Source organism: Mizuhopecten yessoensis, unplaced genomic scaffold, assembly GCF_002113885.1.
Source record: "Mizuhopecten yessoensis strain PY_sf001 unplaced genomic scaffold, ASM211388v2 scaffold715923, whole genome shotgun sequence".
Lineage (NCBI taxonomy): Eukaryota > Metazoa > Mollusca > Bivalvia > Pectinida > Pectinidae > Mizuhopecten > Mizuhopecten yessoensis.
This window is the reverse complement of record NW_018479859.1, coordinates 5788-23114: the sequence shown is the minus strand read 5'-3', so window position 1 is coordinate 23114 and position 17327 is coordinate 5788. Positions and strand designations below refer to the sequence as shown.

Genomic DNA, 17327 nt, shown 5'->3' with positions numbered 1-17327 from the left:
AACCAGATGGTTAGAGCGAGTTATAGACAATGAATCCCAAACGTTACATGCCTGCTCTAGCCAGTGTAAAATATGGTATTGTATAAATGATATAAAAGGATATTCGACTAGTTTTGGACATTTATTTAATGTATGGTGCATGTATGTTCTCTCCACAGCAAAAAAATCATAATACATTGAACAATAATATGATTTCCAGTGCAATTCAGACACATCATGTAAGGATCACTTTGTTTAAAAAGTTTGGAGGGATATCCGACTTGTAAATGTTCCTCTTTGCAATTATATATGTATGCATGTACAAACAAAATTTCACAAAAAATTGTAATAAGAGTATAACTATTTCCGGAGGTAAAAAATGGATAAAGATGATCTCCAAAATCTTTAGTTATGATAAGGTATAATGATCTGGGGAATTGGTAGGGAATACGAAATATATCTATCCAAGTTTCTTTTATTCATTTAATCGACATTTTGTAAAAACAAAAAAAATAAAAAATAATTGAGTAACATAATCTGCAGTTGTCCCCTTTCAAAATACCACAAAATGTTAAAATTTGACGACGTCGAACCAATGCAATTATTGAGCATATTGATGCACAAAAAGTGAACTATTAGTAGGGGTCTCAGGATATAGTTTAAAGTACAAAAATAGAGTAACCTCTCATACTTAAGATCACTTAACATTTCACAATTCGCTAGCTGAAATTTGTTTATACATATATATACATACATGAAAAACTGTTGACAAGATTTAATAAAATGATGCAAAAATCTTTTTGAGATCGAACACATTTGACATTGGTAGGCCTATCGCAACCATCCGTAGTACGTTTATAGGCATCTAGCACGCTTTTAAAAGTAACCAGTGGTACATTTAAAAGACATTATAGGTACTGCTAAATTAACTTTATACCCTCACTTTTGTAGACGCATGTAACACAAATTTGAAAGAGTCTTTCCCTATATATAACACAAATATGTCAGTGATACATTTAATAGTCGTTATAAATACTGATAAATTTCCCTATATACAAACAAATAAACAGAACATTAGTTGAAACAATATCTAGTAATAATAATAATAATAATTCTACGTTCTTATATACCGCTTTATAACAACATAGTAAGAGATTCGCAAATTAATATCAGTGGCTATATGACCTTAGCAACCAGCCAATATCTTTTTCAACTCCCTGGGGAGCATATTCCGGCTTTGCGTATTGCAGAGTGTCCTTGAAGTTTATCTCAAAAGGACCAATTTTGGAATAAAACCTTTGCTTCGATGAAAACAATATAAAAGACCATTTAGTTTTCTCTTTCTTATTTAGACTTACAAGATTTTAACTTCCATTTTGTCAGATTTCAATTGTTTGTCAATCTTTACTTTCTTTGGTTATTTACAGAATGTATCAATTACCTAAAAGTGATATAACCTCATTAAAATTGCAAAGTCTTTTTCAAATGCACCATACAATCTTTTGATAATGTATCCAGCATGGTCAGTGTGACTAAAGACTTATGTCCTTGGCTCCATTATCTACGTCAGATGTGCTTTCATTGCTAATTTTCAGAGTCTCCTCAGAAACTGATTCATTACGTGATTCCGATTTGTTGACATGCAAAACATCGATCTGCTGTACCTGTGTTTCGTCTTTGTCAACTTCTTCCATTTGGATCGAAATTTGTGAGCCTTTATTTTCTGATCCTAACGAGGTGGGCAATGGTTCGTCAATATATTCTGATACTAGCGTGGTGGGCAGTGGTTCATCTTTATTTTCTGCCTCTTTCTGCTCTACTGAAACTCCCGATTGCTGTCTGACGGGCTTTCTCCTTTGACACCCATCATTTCCTTCATCAGAAGGTTCATCCATCGTAGATGTATATGTTTGGTTCTTCTGACTTAGGCATTCTACCTCTGTGTCTTTATGTTCTTGTATGCCTTTAATCTGTGGCGACACCTTACCGCATTTGCTGTGAACGTGTTTTCTGGAATAGACCCTGCCTGGTAATGGGACAGTGAGAGCGGAGGTCAGGTGCCTTTGATCGTATTGTGTAAGTTCGCCTGGCATGGCGTTATAGGTGACAGCTTCATCCAGTTCGTTTGCTGATTCGACATCCACGTCCATGACCTGGCAACTTTCACTCTGTTTACCCATTAACCAGTAGGTTACCATCTCCCCTTTCCCCTAAAATAACAACAAAATGAGGTAATAGCAAACATTTGCATACTGTTCCATCAAACAACAGAGTTTCGAGAAAGAAATCGTAGAGAAAGGGCCTAGTAAGTTATTAGAACTTGTGCCCAATCCCATTTACTATTTTGTGCCAATAAAATATGCTTGAATGAATGAACGAAACCGTAATTCGAACTTTAAACCGATAAAACTCAATGTAAATTAAGAAAAAAGGAAAAACTTTACATGGAGACCCTATAATGCCCATCGTTCCATTCCCCGTCTCGCTTAACACAAACATATTTGAAGGTCCGGCTTTTCTTTCTTTTTTTTCCAATAATTTTCTTATTTTTCCTCATTTTATCGCTACACTCATTGATAACGCCATTTTGTATAAAAGGTGACCATACAACGGTTTAGTGTACAAGGACATTAAGACAAGTCATTCCGGAAGGGTTAGCATCTACTACTACATCTACCGTCACCCGCCTTTTAAATCTAGGTCAAACGTAAGTAATGTCACGTCCTCCAATTGAAAGCCGGGTTTGTGACAACGAAGCAACACACTCTATGCTATGTGGTGTGTTTTCTGTAAGCAGTGGATATCGATTAAGGAAATCTTGATTTTAAAAGCAAGCTCTTATATTCCGAATCAAAGGTGATATGTAAATACCGCAGAATCATGGATGCTACTATAAGGAAAGATAAAGTATACGATCGGAAGATCAAAATCGTCTTAAGCTTAGTAGTTAGTCGTCCCTGTAAGTAATTATGTGAGTAAGGTTCAAGGACAACAGCTGATGTCGAATAGTCTGTAGTGTCCTTGATTTAAAGTACAATCGATGTGGACAATGCATTTCTGCTAGTTTAAAGACAGCACATCGTCGAATTAACTTCAGTGAAAAGTTTAAAAAAAACAACAACAAGTAAGATAGACGAAGGGCACATTTAGTGTGGTCCTATATGAGTATCTGCATAAGTGCAAAACTTGTCTCCAAAGGAAAATTGAATATCAGTCAGGAACTAAGCGCGTCTCAGGACTTCATCGTCAGGTGTATTTAATTTTGATCTATGTCTGTATGCAACCGTACATTTATATCTCTGTTTACCCTCCTTGAATATCAGAACTCTTTATATAAAAGAAGGAAGACGTTCATATACATTATATGCTATTGAGTAGAACAGTCAAATGTTCTGATAGAATGTATGAGGAAAACATGCCAAAATTTCAACAAACTAACGCATAATTTGTTTTAAATTCACATTCATCGAATCTGCCATCATACATCTTTATGAGGTCAATAATCAACAAGGTTACAAGAACAATAAGACGATAATCATCAGGCCTTGAAACAGTGTAACAATTTGAGTACAACTAGGCGATAATCATCAGGCCTGTACTAGTGTGACGATACGAGTACATTAACGCGATAATCCTCAGGCCTGTAATAGTGTAACGATACGAGTAAATTAAGCCGATATTCCCCAGGCCTGTAATAGTGTGACGATACGAGTAAATTAAGGCGATAATCCTCAGGCCTGTAATAGTGTAACGATACGAGTAAATTAAGTCGATAATCCTCAGGCCTGTAATAGTGTGACGATACGAGTACATTAACGCGATAATCCTCAGGCCTGTAATAGTGTACCGATACGAGTACATTAAGGCGATAATCATCAGGCCTGTAATAGTGTAACGATACGAGTACATTAAGTCGATAATCCTCAGGCCTGTAATAGTGTAACGATACGAGAAAATTAAGTCGATAATCCTCAGGCCTGTAATAGTGTGACGATACGAGTACATTAAGGCGATAATCCTAAGGCCTGTAATAGTGTAACGATACGAGTAAATTAAGTCGATAATCCTCAGGCCTGTAATAGTGTAACGATACGAGAAAATTAAGTCGATAATCCTCAGGCCTGTAATAGTGTAACAATACGAGTACATTAAGTCGATAATCCTCAGGCCTGTAATATTGTAACGATACGAGTACATTAGGTCGATAAGCCTCAGGCCTGTAATAGTGTACCGATACGAGTACCTTAAGGCGATAATCCTCAGGCCTGTAATAGTGTGACGATACGCGTACATTAACGCGATAATCCTCAGGCCTGTAATAGTGTAACGATACGAGTACATTAAGGCGATAATCCTCAGGCCTGTAATAGTGTAACGATACGAGTATATTAACGCGATAACCCTCAGGCCTGTAATAGTGTAACGATACGAGTATATTAACGCGATAACCCTCAGGCCTGTAATAGTGTAACGATACGAGTATATTAACGCGATAACCCTCAGGCCTGTAATAGTGTAACGATACGAGTATATTAACGCGATAACCCTCAGGCCTGTAATAGTGTAACGATACGAGTATATTAACGCGATAACCCTCAGGCCTGTAATAGTGTAACGATACGAGTATATTAACGCGATAACCCTCAGGCCTGTAATAGTGTAACGATACGAGTATATTAACGCGATAACCCTCAGGCCTGTAATAGTGTAACGATACGAGTAAATTAAGTCGATAATCCGCAGGCCTGTAATAGTGTGACGATACGAGTACATTAAGGCGATAATCCTAAGGCCTGTAATAGTGTAACGATACGAGTAAATTAAGGCGATAATCCTCAGGCCTGTAATAGTGTAACAATACGAGTACATTAAGTCGATAATCCTCAGGCCTGTAATATTGTAACGATACGAGTACATTAGGTCGATAATCCTCAGGCCTGTAATAGTGTACCGATGCGAGTACATTAAGGCGATAATCCTCAGGCCTGTAATAGTGTGACGATACGAGTCATTAACGCGATAATCCCCAGGCCTGTAATAGTGTAACGATACGAGTACATTAACGCGATAATCCTCAGGCTTGCAATAGTGATAAGAAACAGGTACAATACATTGATAATCCTCAGTCCTTGTAATAGTGTAATGATACAAGTACAATACATCGATAATCCCCAGGATTTGCAATAGTGTTAAGAAACAGGTACAATACATTGATAATCCTCAGTCCTTGTAATAGTGTAATGATACACGTACAATACATCGATAATCCCCAGGCCCTGTAATAGTGTTAAGAAACAAGTACAATCAATCGATAATCCTCAGGCCTTGTAAAAGTGTAACGATACGAGTGCAATAAATCAATAGCCCCAGGCCTTGTAATAGTGTAACGATACAAGTGCAATTAGGCGATAACCCTCAGGCCTTGTAATAGTGCAACGATACGTATTCAAAAAGGCGATAGTCTACATGCAATATAGCTGTGTGACTTCATTTGTATTTTAAAATAATAATCCCAATCCTTCTGATAATGAAAATAAATGTGCATACTGACGCCATAATCAGTGGTTTTATAATAGATTAAGTTTACGGGTGTACTGATCCGACAATATAGAAGACATACACTAGCATAACCATATGTATCACTAAGGTGATAAATCATAGGCATCACATAAATGTTACTCAAACTACATACATTGGTGTACTGATAATCGCACCTTATAAAAGTGTAATTACATTTGTAAATTGAGGCGATTACCCCGAGCCTCGTGAAAAAAAGACGATCTTTATGGGTACTTTGGCGATAAGAACCTGGCCTTTAATTGTCAGCTTACTGATCTGCAGTAAACTTGAGCTACTTTTGTACAATAATTGCTCCTGTTAAACACCTAATCATCCATTAAAATGGAGAGTTGCTTGTTAAACGTACGATTTGATCGACCAGTAAATTAACACTACACGACATATTGATTTAAAATAGCGACGTATTGAATTACCAGCTGTGCCATTTTGTGATTCTCCATCATAGGAACTAATCCATGATGTACATGTAGTCATGAATGTTAAGATTCAACGAGTGGTTAGTTTTACGAATAAAACCTAATTGATTAAATCATATTTTAAGTATTATGAAAAGGAAATTGAAGTCAGACAGTAAACATACTAAGACAACGTCATTTGTACAAAATGATGATGACGATCAATGAAAAATATCATCACAAAATCATCATGTTAAATGAATTCTCGTTAACATTACAAACAAGCGTCAACCAGTTTATATTGGTGAAGTCCAATATAATATGATTTCATAATTTCAGTCGAGATTCAATCGTGGCTTCTTAAGTGTATATTTTACATCATGTTGATGCCCTCACCAGATTATTTTACCGTCAATCATGTATCTCAAAATAGAGTTCATCATTATGTAAGGTATGCTGAATAACGAAATGCTACTCGAGAGTGATGAATTTCGAACATAAACGTGGCTTTAGTTTCTTACCCGAATTCTACAACCTCGAGTAGAATTTCACCATCGACTACACCTACATAATGGTTAACTCTTTTTCTCCATACTCGCACCCGGAAATTTGGTGACAATCAACATTGAAATTACGACAGAGAAAACGAACATTTGTTTTGTTAGATACTGCACAAGTTAGCAAAGAACATAGTTGGAAGATCAGCAAAACATACTGTATCGACGGTATAGTTGGAAATGAACACGGCTTCAAAACACTTCACGGTAAATTTGTTGAATAATTGTTCATTTCTGCAAGACGATGTCCTTTCCCGGAGTGATATTATTTTCTTATTTACAAATTACGTCATCAATTATGTTTTTTAAAGAGTACTACACAGAAATACTCACCTTGATAAAAATGCTTCCCCGTTTCTTCATAATGTAATAACCATACTTCATCAGACGGGAATAGGACGGCTGACTTACATGTATACTGTTGGCTGCAGATGCAACAAGACTAAATAAAGATTTCAGAAAACCTTTCCTTTTGGTAGACGCATTACTTAACAAACACAGTATTTAATGGATACACTGGTTAATAGAAACACGATTTCGTCAACTCCCTACGTCAAAAGCATGTTACCTTACAAAATCATTATATTAAAAGCATTCTGCTTTATAAATAAATTAAAAGCATTTTACTTTATAAATACACTATTTTCATACATCATGGGCGTAACACTTTATACGCTCATTACTTTATGAATACATTACACTGTAAACATTCTGCTTTATAATATACTGCTTTATAAGCATTCTTACTCATGCTACATGTACTCTATAAACACATTACCTTATATGCTTTCTAATTTATCAATATTCTTTTTCATACGTATATTATCTTAAAATCGCATTGCTTTATAATCATTCTACCTTAAAAACACATCACTTTATAAGCATTCTAACTTATCCATACACTTTTTATAAGCATTCTATTGTATGTATACATTACCTTATAAACACATTAGATTAAAAGCATTCTACCTGATAAACACAACCCTTTATAAGCATTCTACAATTGCACTTTATCAAATATACTTTTTATAAGCATTATTTTATATAAACAATACCTTATAAGCATTCCACCTTAGTAAACCGTTGGCTATACACTTTATTTAAACTGTGATCAATGGTTATTGGTATACGTACGCCTCCCGTAAGACTTCATTCTGGATGCTGTGTTGATAGTATCACCAAACAGACAATACCGTGGCATTGTGAGTCCAACCACCCCGGCCATACAAGGCCCTTTAACAATACATACATAAAACAAGGTTATCTCTTTTTCTGATGAATCTTGTATCATACTGAGTTAATTTAATGAACAAATATATTTGTCACAGTTCAATCAATATATTTTGCCTGACTCATAGCCAAAAGCCTTTCGACTGTTGTCAATTCAAATTTGTTGAGTAATGTTTGGTAAGGTTTTTACATATTTCCTTACATTGCTTATTCATTAGTAACATCAGTCGGTATATGGGTTCAGAGTCCAAACATCAGGACAGTATTAATGTTCGAAACCATTGCAGGAAGCACGAAGCTCTGCAGTAAAGTGAAGCAGGATACACGTTTTGCATTTAGAAGATTACATTTAATCTGTCTTTAGATAAGTTAATTGAAATTATTGTTTCCCATTTACGTCGGGCTATGACGCCGTACTGGATTTTTGTGTCAGTTTTGGTAACAATGGACAAAAATTAACATTCTTCTTTAAAACTGTTCCATATAAAACGGTATCTTCATGAAATAACATCAACACCAAATTGCAGCATCAGAAACGCATAATACCCCAATTTTGAAATTCAAATTTAAATGATTACCCCACAAAACTACAACTTCGTCAACAGATATATATTAAAAGTAATCCCGAGCAAATGAAACTCAAACGGATGAAGAGACGTTCTTCAGATAGCAAGCAAGTCGAGTTAGAAGGCAAAACAAACCAGCATATGCTACGTCATTTGGCTATATCATCAATTTCATATTCATCAAGAGTACTTAAATTTTTCTGTAACGGTTTCAATCTAACATTGTACATACATACGGACACATCCGTGAAAATTCAAGTGAAAAAATATATTCAAAATATGATCCTCTCAAAATAATACCTCTCTAAAATAACATCCCACCCAAATAATTAGAAAACTATCCCATGCTCATGGTTTGAGCAAAATAATACCCGAGCCTATTGTATCGCTATGACTTCCCCAAGTGATATATCTCACATAATAACATACTCGTGTTATGATATCCTTAACTGACATTTTTGTCAAATGATATGCCCTCAAAATCCACTTACAAATCACTTACGTCATCACAATAAAAATATATCCTCTCTTATGATAATCTTTAGCAGATCGTTCTATGATGATATAACCAATACCAAACTAACAACAATATCATCTTCACGGACGCTCACCTGTATTCATCCCAAAGCGAAGTTTTATTTCCCTGTCACCCGACAGCACAAACGGCTTAGCGAGAACCATGGCGCGGAGAACCAAAGCAAGATTGGCTATCTCGATCACATGACGATCCCGGTTCCTTTTTGGTAATCCTTAATAACAAGTTGTCTGCATGTTCAATAAAGTATTAATGACTATTTAAAATACATTGTTTTTTAAATATCTTTCCAAAAATAGATACGGCAATGAAGGTATTCGCTAAGATCCAGGAATAGTATTATCACTTTTATGTCGTTTATTTGCATATAATAAAACACTTAAAGGCACCAAACAAAACTTAAGATGTGAATATTTACACAGCTTTTTCAATATCCGCCTAAAATGGATTTTTTGAATTTTGTCAATTAGATATTCAAAATATTGATAATTAAATTGGCAAAGGAAACAGACGTTTTCGAAAGCTCACAAAATAAGTGGGTTTTTTTTGTTGGTTTTTTTAAAACAAACTAACAATGTAGCATTTATCATTCATTCCGAACAAACGGTACTATAATTAAATAATAGAAATGGAAGCGAAACATAAAAAAGAACTACAACATGAAGTTGGAAGGAAACTACTTACCTGAGGATACCATGTAGCAATCATTTATCGTTTCCACCTTGTAAACATCAAAATTATCCAGGTGTTCATCTATATTCTTGTAGACAGCATTCAGTAAGTCCACTATTTCTATTGGGGAGCTCTCCATCACTAGTCGGTTAAAGTCAAAGATATCAATAAAAAATACCGTAGCACTTTTAAAGTATTCTGCATCAATATGAACATTTTTCTTGAGCTTATCAGCAATTGATTTAGGTATCATTTGGTAGAGAAGCGAGTCGGTCCTTTTCTTCTCCTTTGTGAGTTCTTTCGTCTTGTGGACGAGTATGACAGCATAGTTTTGGATACTGCTCGTAAGAGCCTTGGTGGAAACCACCACCAATGGACAGACGCACAAAACAATTACCAGACAGCTGATGCTGACTGCTATGCTCTCTGTGATCCCGGTTAGCTTTTCATTGATCTGAGATATGATATCGCTCCCGAGTTTAACCTGTATTCCCAGAAGTGCGTCCATATAGATAGTCATATTGTCAAACCACTTCTGTGCTTTCAGTACACTTGGACTTTGCTTGTATTCCTCAGAGTTTTGTATTTCAAATCTATATTTATTGATGGTTTCCGTGACGTTATAAGAAGCACTGAAAAAGCCTTCTTTATAGAGGTTGTCTACCATTGAAGAATACATGTGGGCCGTGTAGTAGAAGGCTCGGAATTTATGTACTCTCCTATTGTACAGTTCGAACGCGTCTTGATTGTTAAAGCCCCCTTTCACAAAGAAATACGTTCCTAGCGCGCGTTCGACCCCTACGTCTTGTTTTCCGATTGTGATTTTAGTGTAAGCTATCAGATCTCGCCAAACAGTAGCAAAAGTGTCTCTAGTGACGGTCTTCGTAAACCAGTACAACATTGTATCAATGATAAAATTATAGAAGTCTATTTCATTGTAAATATCATACTGAAGCTTATTTACAAATTGCCTATGACGCGATATGTGCGCTAGAAGCGCTTCAGGGGAAAGAAATACGGGATCCTGCCATCCGGATCGTGTTGCTTCGTCCGGCCAAGACGTTAGAGCTGCAAGGGCATCGTCAGTTTCGATATACTCGTCCAACAGGAAGGTCCTTGTTTCCGGTCCTAGTGCGCTGAGGTATAGAACGCTCATGTCTCTTTCCCTCTGTAAATGATGGATCACTTGTCCTAATTCAGTCGTAAACTGCAACTGTTGCATGTTCTACAAAACAGACCAAATATCCTGATCGATTAGTATATGATACACACACCATACACACCATGGTAGAGTAGTATAGAAGGTAAACCAGTCTATCGACCACTTAATACAAACATGATGAAAAATTGAGGAAGTTTTATTAACCGTTCAATATAAGTTAAAACACAATTTGCAGATAGTATACCATAGTGTTACTAGATAAAGACGCGGTCTTCTAAGGTTGATTTTATTATATAACACATATTTCGTCAGATTTTTCGAATTAAGTTATTGAGATAATAATTATACCGGTTGGAAAACTAGCATTTTTCAAGTGAATAATTTAAATCTTCTTAAGTTATTTCATTTTACTATTTACTCAGAAAAGCATTAGTTAATACGTTGCTGGTAAGTATGATATGACATGCTTTAACAAGCAAAAGAAATGGAATAAACAATATCATTTATAATTTTATTTATCCATAAATAATTACTTTGTACTATATATAGTAATACTTTAATATCTATATATAAGTATTAAACTTGATGTTGTTAAATGAATTTGCCTTAAATAGCGCACTGATGAATTGACGTACTGTCTATACAAGCAATAGAAAGCTATTTGCAATAACATTTTAATCCGCACAATCATGATTTACCGCAATATTTAAAACGCCATAAGCGCTAAGTTTAGAATGCCGCTAACTTATGTATACTTGGTTTATTTTTTCATATAAAAACTTACCTGTTCGGCGGTGGATTTCTCATTGATAGATTCGGTTAGAGTAAAAGCTGTGAAGCTCCACAACAGTACGATAGGGAAAATGGTGAGACAGAGCATTCTGGTAAGCTGATACTTCTTCCCTGCGTCAGTAAGGATGCCATGTCGACAAATACCTACAAACAAAATTATTTATTAATTGAAGACTTTAACAGTTAAGCAAATCTAGGATATGAAGTCACACACTTTACAGAAAATATAGATTAACGTATCCGTTACTTCGTCGATGATGTCCGAAATAAGTCGTTGATTTATTCGGCGATTATTTGCGCGAATTCTGAACAGATCAAATTCTAAACTTGTATTTCTAATCCGGAGATGTCCGAGATGTGTCCTACGTACCTGTAGTTTTGGTTTGTAAATGCATATCAGTACTAGTACTGCCAAACGACAGGATAGATGATACCTTGTCGGTCGCTGAGGATGCCTGTGAACAAAACTGCTGGAACTAATGGTATGTGGCAGAAAGTTTATGATATAAGACTATACATTGTAGGTGTTTATATCATTACACATGCACTTATGTTCAGAGGCTTGTACTGATATCTTAGAAACAACAGTGGTAATCAACTATCTGTTTGAATGGGTTTGAATGGGAGGATTCAACGCCCTATCGACTGTTATAAAGTGGTTTCAAATATGACATTTGCAATCATTTTAAAGCAGGTATTTCAAACATTTTATCGAAATATATGCATTTCTCATCTTAAAGAGTATCCTCCATCCTGTGTTATCATGGCTTGGTACATGTATATTACTTCATGTTTGCCGGAGTTGTTGTATCTTTTCTTGCTTTAATGGACATATTAGTGTATACAAGCAAGTAACCTTAAGAACATTGAATGAAATGCACCCGTTTCTTTTTCCAAGAACTTTTCAGTTTTATCAAATTACATTATATTCTATTTAAATATATCAAAGTCTACCTATTAGCACTTGAATAAAGAAATTGTTTATTGTGCTGTATTTTGACGATGATTTTAGAAAAACAAAGTTTCGACGAACGAATTGATTTTTTTTTTTAAAAACATAAAATAAATTTGTCTAGACTCAGGATATATATTTCTGTAATAGTGAAAACTTAGGGTGATTATAGCCTATACAAGCGTATCATGAAAGTAATAGGGGCACTATTTTATCAGTTTACATATTATGACTTAACGTCAATTATCTCTTTTCAAAAGAAACAAAATAAATATATGTATTAAAAAAACCTGTACCTACCTTTGGCTTGCCTAGGACCATGATTGCCGGTGTGTGGTGACGTCCGTACTGTCAGGGATCCTTAGCTGTGATGTATGTGTACCGCACAGATGTTAACACGGAGCATGATTACCCCCCTATCATCTCCTACTTAACAGACCTAAACAGAGACATAATAATAGTCATTTAGCATCGGTAGTCATGGTTACTTTCATAATATTTGGATTATTTACTTAATCATGTCCTTAAATCATGAGTAGGGGATTTTGGTTAGTAATTAACTTCTTAAAATATGATTATTTATTTTAGTATATGTTTAAGCTTAACTTATGATGTATGAATAATGCCAACTCAAGTTGTTTTTGCTCGCACAGGAACAGATTGAATAATTCTTAAATCTCATTATTTCATCCTTCAGCTTCCAATATATATTTTTTTCATTAATTTCCGTTTTTAAGTCTTTCACTTTCAAACGAAAGTTTGATATATAGATATATGTATAGCCTGTACGGTTTAGGCATTCTCTGACTTAGATCCGGAAAAACGCACAGAAAAACTAGAGATATGTACAAGTTACCTAACATCAATTCGCGGGGAAGTGTACTTCAAATTACCTTGCATCAATTAATGGGTTGTTGCCTTGTCATGTCAGGGATAAATGGCGAAAGGACAAGAATAAAGAACTGTTGATCGTCAATTGGGAGCACAAACAAGAGAAAATGTGTTATGCTGCAATATGTATGTTGTATAGTCGGTGGACACGTACCCTAACTCTGATGACGTCAGGGTCGGTGCGTAATGAGGACAGCGACTGTTAAACGTTCATATAAAGTGAAAACTACAGGTAGTTATAACTGTAGTGCGTCAACCAGAAATGGTGTTAATAGTATGCTATTTGTTTTTATAGCATCATACACCGCACTCTATGTCATCCTATATTGAAGTATATGTTAAAATATTCCGTTATTTATTGCATGTTTAATGCCAGCATCTACTCGTATTTTATGGTTAGAACATGGAAAGTGTATATTCAGTATATTTTTTATTTTTTTAATTTCAATTGATTTTGTATCATCACGTTTTACGTCGTAGGAGATAACTTAACAAAGTCACTACTATTCGATATTAATGACCAGCTTACCGAACTAAGGAACACATGTTGCCGTTTCCCCTGACGTGGAATGTTTCGCCAAATATTGCAATTTTGCCCTTAAATATATCGCATTCAAAGTAATGTTGATTTTCCTACTCATAATTCCAAGTCATATGTAAATTGTGTAAAGTAATAGTAAAAAAAGATAAAAACGTTAAGTCATTTATCACATAATGTACTGTGTTATCCAGTGAATATACCCATGTCATACATGTAATGTGACCTTTCAGCTCTGTGATTGGTTGAAAGTTTCAATTGTTTCAATTGTGACGTCACGCTTAGGTCAAGTAAATGACGTCATAGACTTCCGCACTTCTATTCTATGACTCGTTTCATAAATCTCATATGAAATGGAAACTCATGTAAGATCCTATATATATTATTATTAAAATTATAGTTACTATTATCCAGTCTCTTCCTTTTCAAAACTCATTAATTTGGATCTAGGAAACCCGATTGAAAATAAGCCAAATGACTTTATTGGTCATTCTAGGTTAAGCCTAAATTGATTAATTCAATCACTATTGTGATCTCTTGCACCATTGTCTGTAATATAGTTTCCATTTGTAAATGTATTTGATTAGGGTTGTCAACAATTAATTGGTTAACCGCGTATTCTGTCTGACGACCTAGATCCTGTCCAGTGTTCAATAACGCTTATGTCAGACATTTAATTAACCCGTAGATAACCCGCGTTTGTGTGGGTAAGGCATACCAACTATCTTTCGATGAACAGGTGATTTACAGTAAAAATACAACAACCCCCGAAATTCTTCTGCTTTTTTTCACTCGTCTAAACATGAATTTATAAAGAGATGCAATCAGGGCAATTTAATAACTGAGCATTTTAAAAAAGAGGCCGAAAGAAATAGTTGTGAAATGCTGTCTTTGTGCATCCAGTTCACTTTTACAGATTTGACGTGCAATATGCACATCATCCTAAGAAGACTCATAATGGTCTATATACTACTTTATACCACGTACTTGAATCGTGTTACATTTTACCGTTTTTTACAGTGTTCAGTGTGTGTCAATGGAACACTTTTCTCATTGCTCGCACGTGGATAAAATTAAGAGGCGACTGTTCTAAAACAAACCCTGAAAATACTATGTAATAATAATCTTCATCATCTATATGCTAAAAATGTAATGTATACCACCTATCGTGGGCATGATAAATTCATTATCATAGGTTGCCATGATGAAAATACTCAAGCAGAGGTATTTTAAAACATTGTGGTCTCTCGTGTAAACACTTTTTACATAGACTGTGCTTGGCTTTCTAGTTCGCAATGCATAATTAGAATAATAGATTTCGAATCTGGATATATAAGTGAAGATTATTTAGGAGCAAGCTTTTGTGAAAACACAATAAAGGCCAAGACGAACTATACTGCAGATGAGAGTTTGGGAATGTTTAAGTTTCTGGTTGAGAATATCTATGTCGAGTTCGTTGGAATGATAACCCAGCTGACTGTAGACATCCCTATGGGCACAGTTTGTCCAATAGGGATGTCTACAGTCAGCTTGATAATTTATTGAGGATTTATTGAAGAATCCATCAGAACTGGACACGAAAACTCTGAAAATTTCGACAATACAATTTTCAGTTTTATCGAGGAATTGCTAACTTGAGATAACAGGAAATATATTGGCTACGACGATTCTTTTGGACTTGAAACCAATGATACCACTGACTCCTATAAACCTTATGCTTCTTTCCGTCCTGTATGCCACTGACTCCTATACACCCTATACTTCTCTCCGTCCTGTATGCCACTGACCCCTATACACCCTATACTTCTCTCCGTTCTGTATACCACTGACTCCTATACACCTTATACTTCTCTCAGTCCTGTAAACCACTGACTCCTATACACCTTATACTTCTCTCCGTCCTGTATACCACTAACCACTATACACCCTATACTTCTCTCCGTCCTGTATGCCACTGACTCCTATACCCCCTATACTTCTCTCCGTCCTGTATGCCACTGACTCCTATACCCCCTATACTTCTCTCCGTCCTGTATGCCACTGACCCCTATACGCCCTATACTTCTCTCCGTTCTGTATCCCACTGACTCCTATACACCCTATACTTCTCTCAGTCCTGTAAACCACTGACTCCTATACACCTTATACTCCTCTCCGTCCTGTATACCACTAACTGCTATACACCCTATACTTCTCTCCGTCCTGTATGCCACTGACTCCTATACACCCTATACTTCTCTCAGTCCTGTAAACCACTGACTCCTATACACCTTATACTCCTCTCCGTCCTGTATACCACTAACTGCTATACACCCTATACTTCTCTCCGTCCTGTATGCCACTGACTCCTATACCCCCTATACTTCTCTCCGTCCTGTATGCCACTGACTCCTATACCCCCTATACTTCTCTCCGTCCTGTATGCCACTGACTCCTATACACCCTATACTTCTCTCCCTCCCACTGACTCCTATACACCCTATACTTCTCTCCGTCCTATATACCACTGACTCCTATACACCCTATACTTATCTCCGTCCTGCATACCACTGACTCCTATTCACCTTATACTTCTCTCTGTCCTGTATACCACTGACTCCTATTCACCCTTTACTTCTCTCCGTCCTGTATACCACTTACTCCTATACACCTTCTACTTCTCTCCGTCCTGTATACCACTCACCCCTATACACCCTATACTTCTCCCCGTCCTGTATGCCACTGACCCCTATCCACCCTATACTTCTCTCCGTCCTGTATGCCACTGACTCCTATACCCCCTATACTTCTCTCCGTCCTGTATGCCACTGACTCCTATACCCCCTATACTTCTCTCCGTCCTGTATGCCACTGACTCCTATACCCCCTATACTTCTCTCCGTCCTGTATGCCACTGACTCCTATACACCCTATACTTCTCTCAGTCCTGTAAACCACTGACTCCTATACACCCTATACGTTTCTCCGTCTTGTACACCACTGACTCCAACACACCTTATACTTCTCTCCGACCTGTATACCACTGACTCCTATACACCCTATAATTCTCTCCGTCTTGTATACCACTGACTCCTATAAACCTTCTACTTCTCTCCGTCCTGTATACCACTGACCCCTATACACCCTATACTTCTCTCCGTCTTGTATACCACTGACTCCTATACACCCTATACTTCTCTTCGTCCTGTATACCACTGACTCCTATACACCTTATACTTCTCTCCGTCCTGTATACCACTGACTCCTATACACCTTATACTTCTCTCCATCCTGTATACCAGTGACTCCTATACACCCTATACTTCTCTCTGTCCTGTATACCACTGACTCCTATACACCTTATACTTCTCTCCGTCCTGTATACCACTCACCCCTATACACCCTATACTTCTCCCCGTCCTATATACCACTGACTCCTATACACCCTATACTTCTCTCCCTCCTGCATACCACTCACTCCTATACACCCTATACTTCT

At 36.3% G+C, this 17327-nt stretch overlaps 1 protein-coding gene across 1 annotated transcript; it reads right to left on the bottom strand.

The window, feature by feature from the left end:
• Positions 1-1511: 1511 nt before the first annotated feature.
• LOC110441388 (soluble guanylate cyclase gcy-33-like) lies at positions 1512-12741 on the bottom strand. The gene is made up of 8 exons (XM_021484510.1): positions 12721-12741; positions 11839-11944; positions 11461-11612; positions 10533-10739; positions 9527-10394; positions 8919-9056; positions 6845-6936; positions 1512-2189 (listed from the first exon to the last, which is right to left on the bottom strand). The coding sequence occupies exons 1-8, from the start codon at positions 12739-12741 to the stop codon at positions 1512-1514; spliced, it is 2262 nt and encodes a 753-aa protein (XP_021340185.1).
• Positions 12742-17327: the final 4586 nt, after the last annotated feature.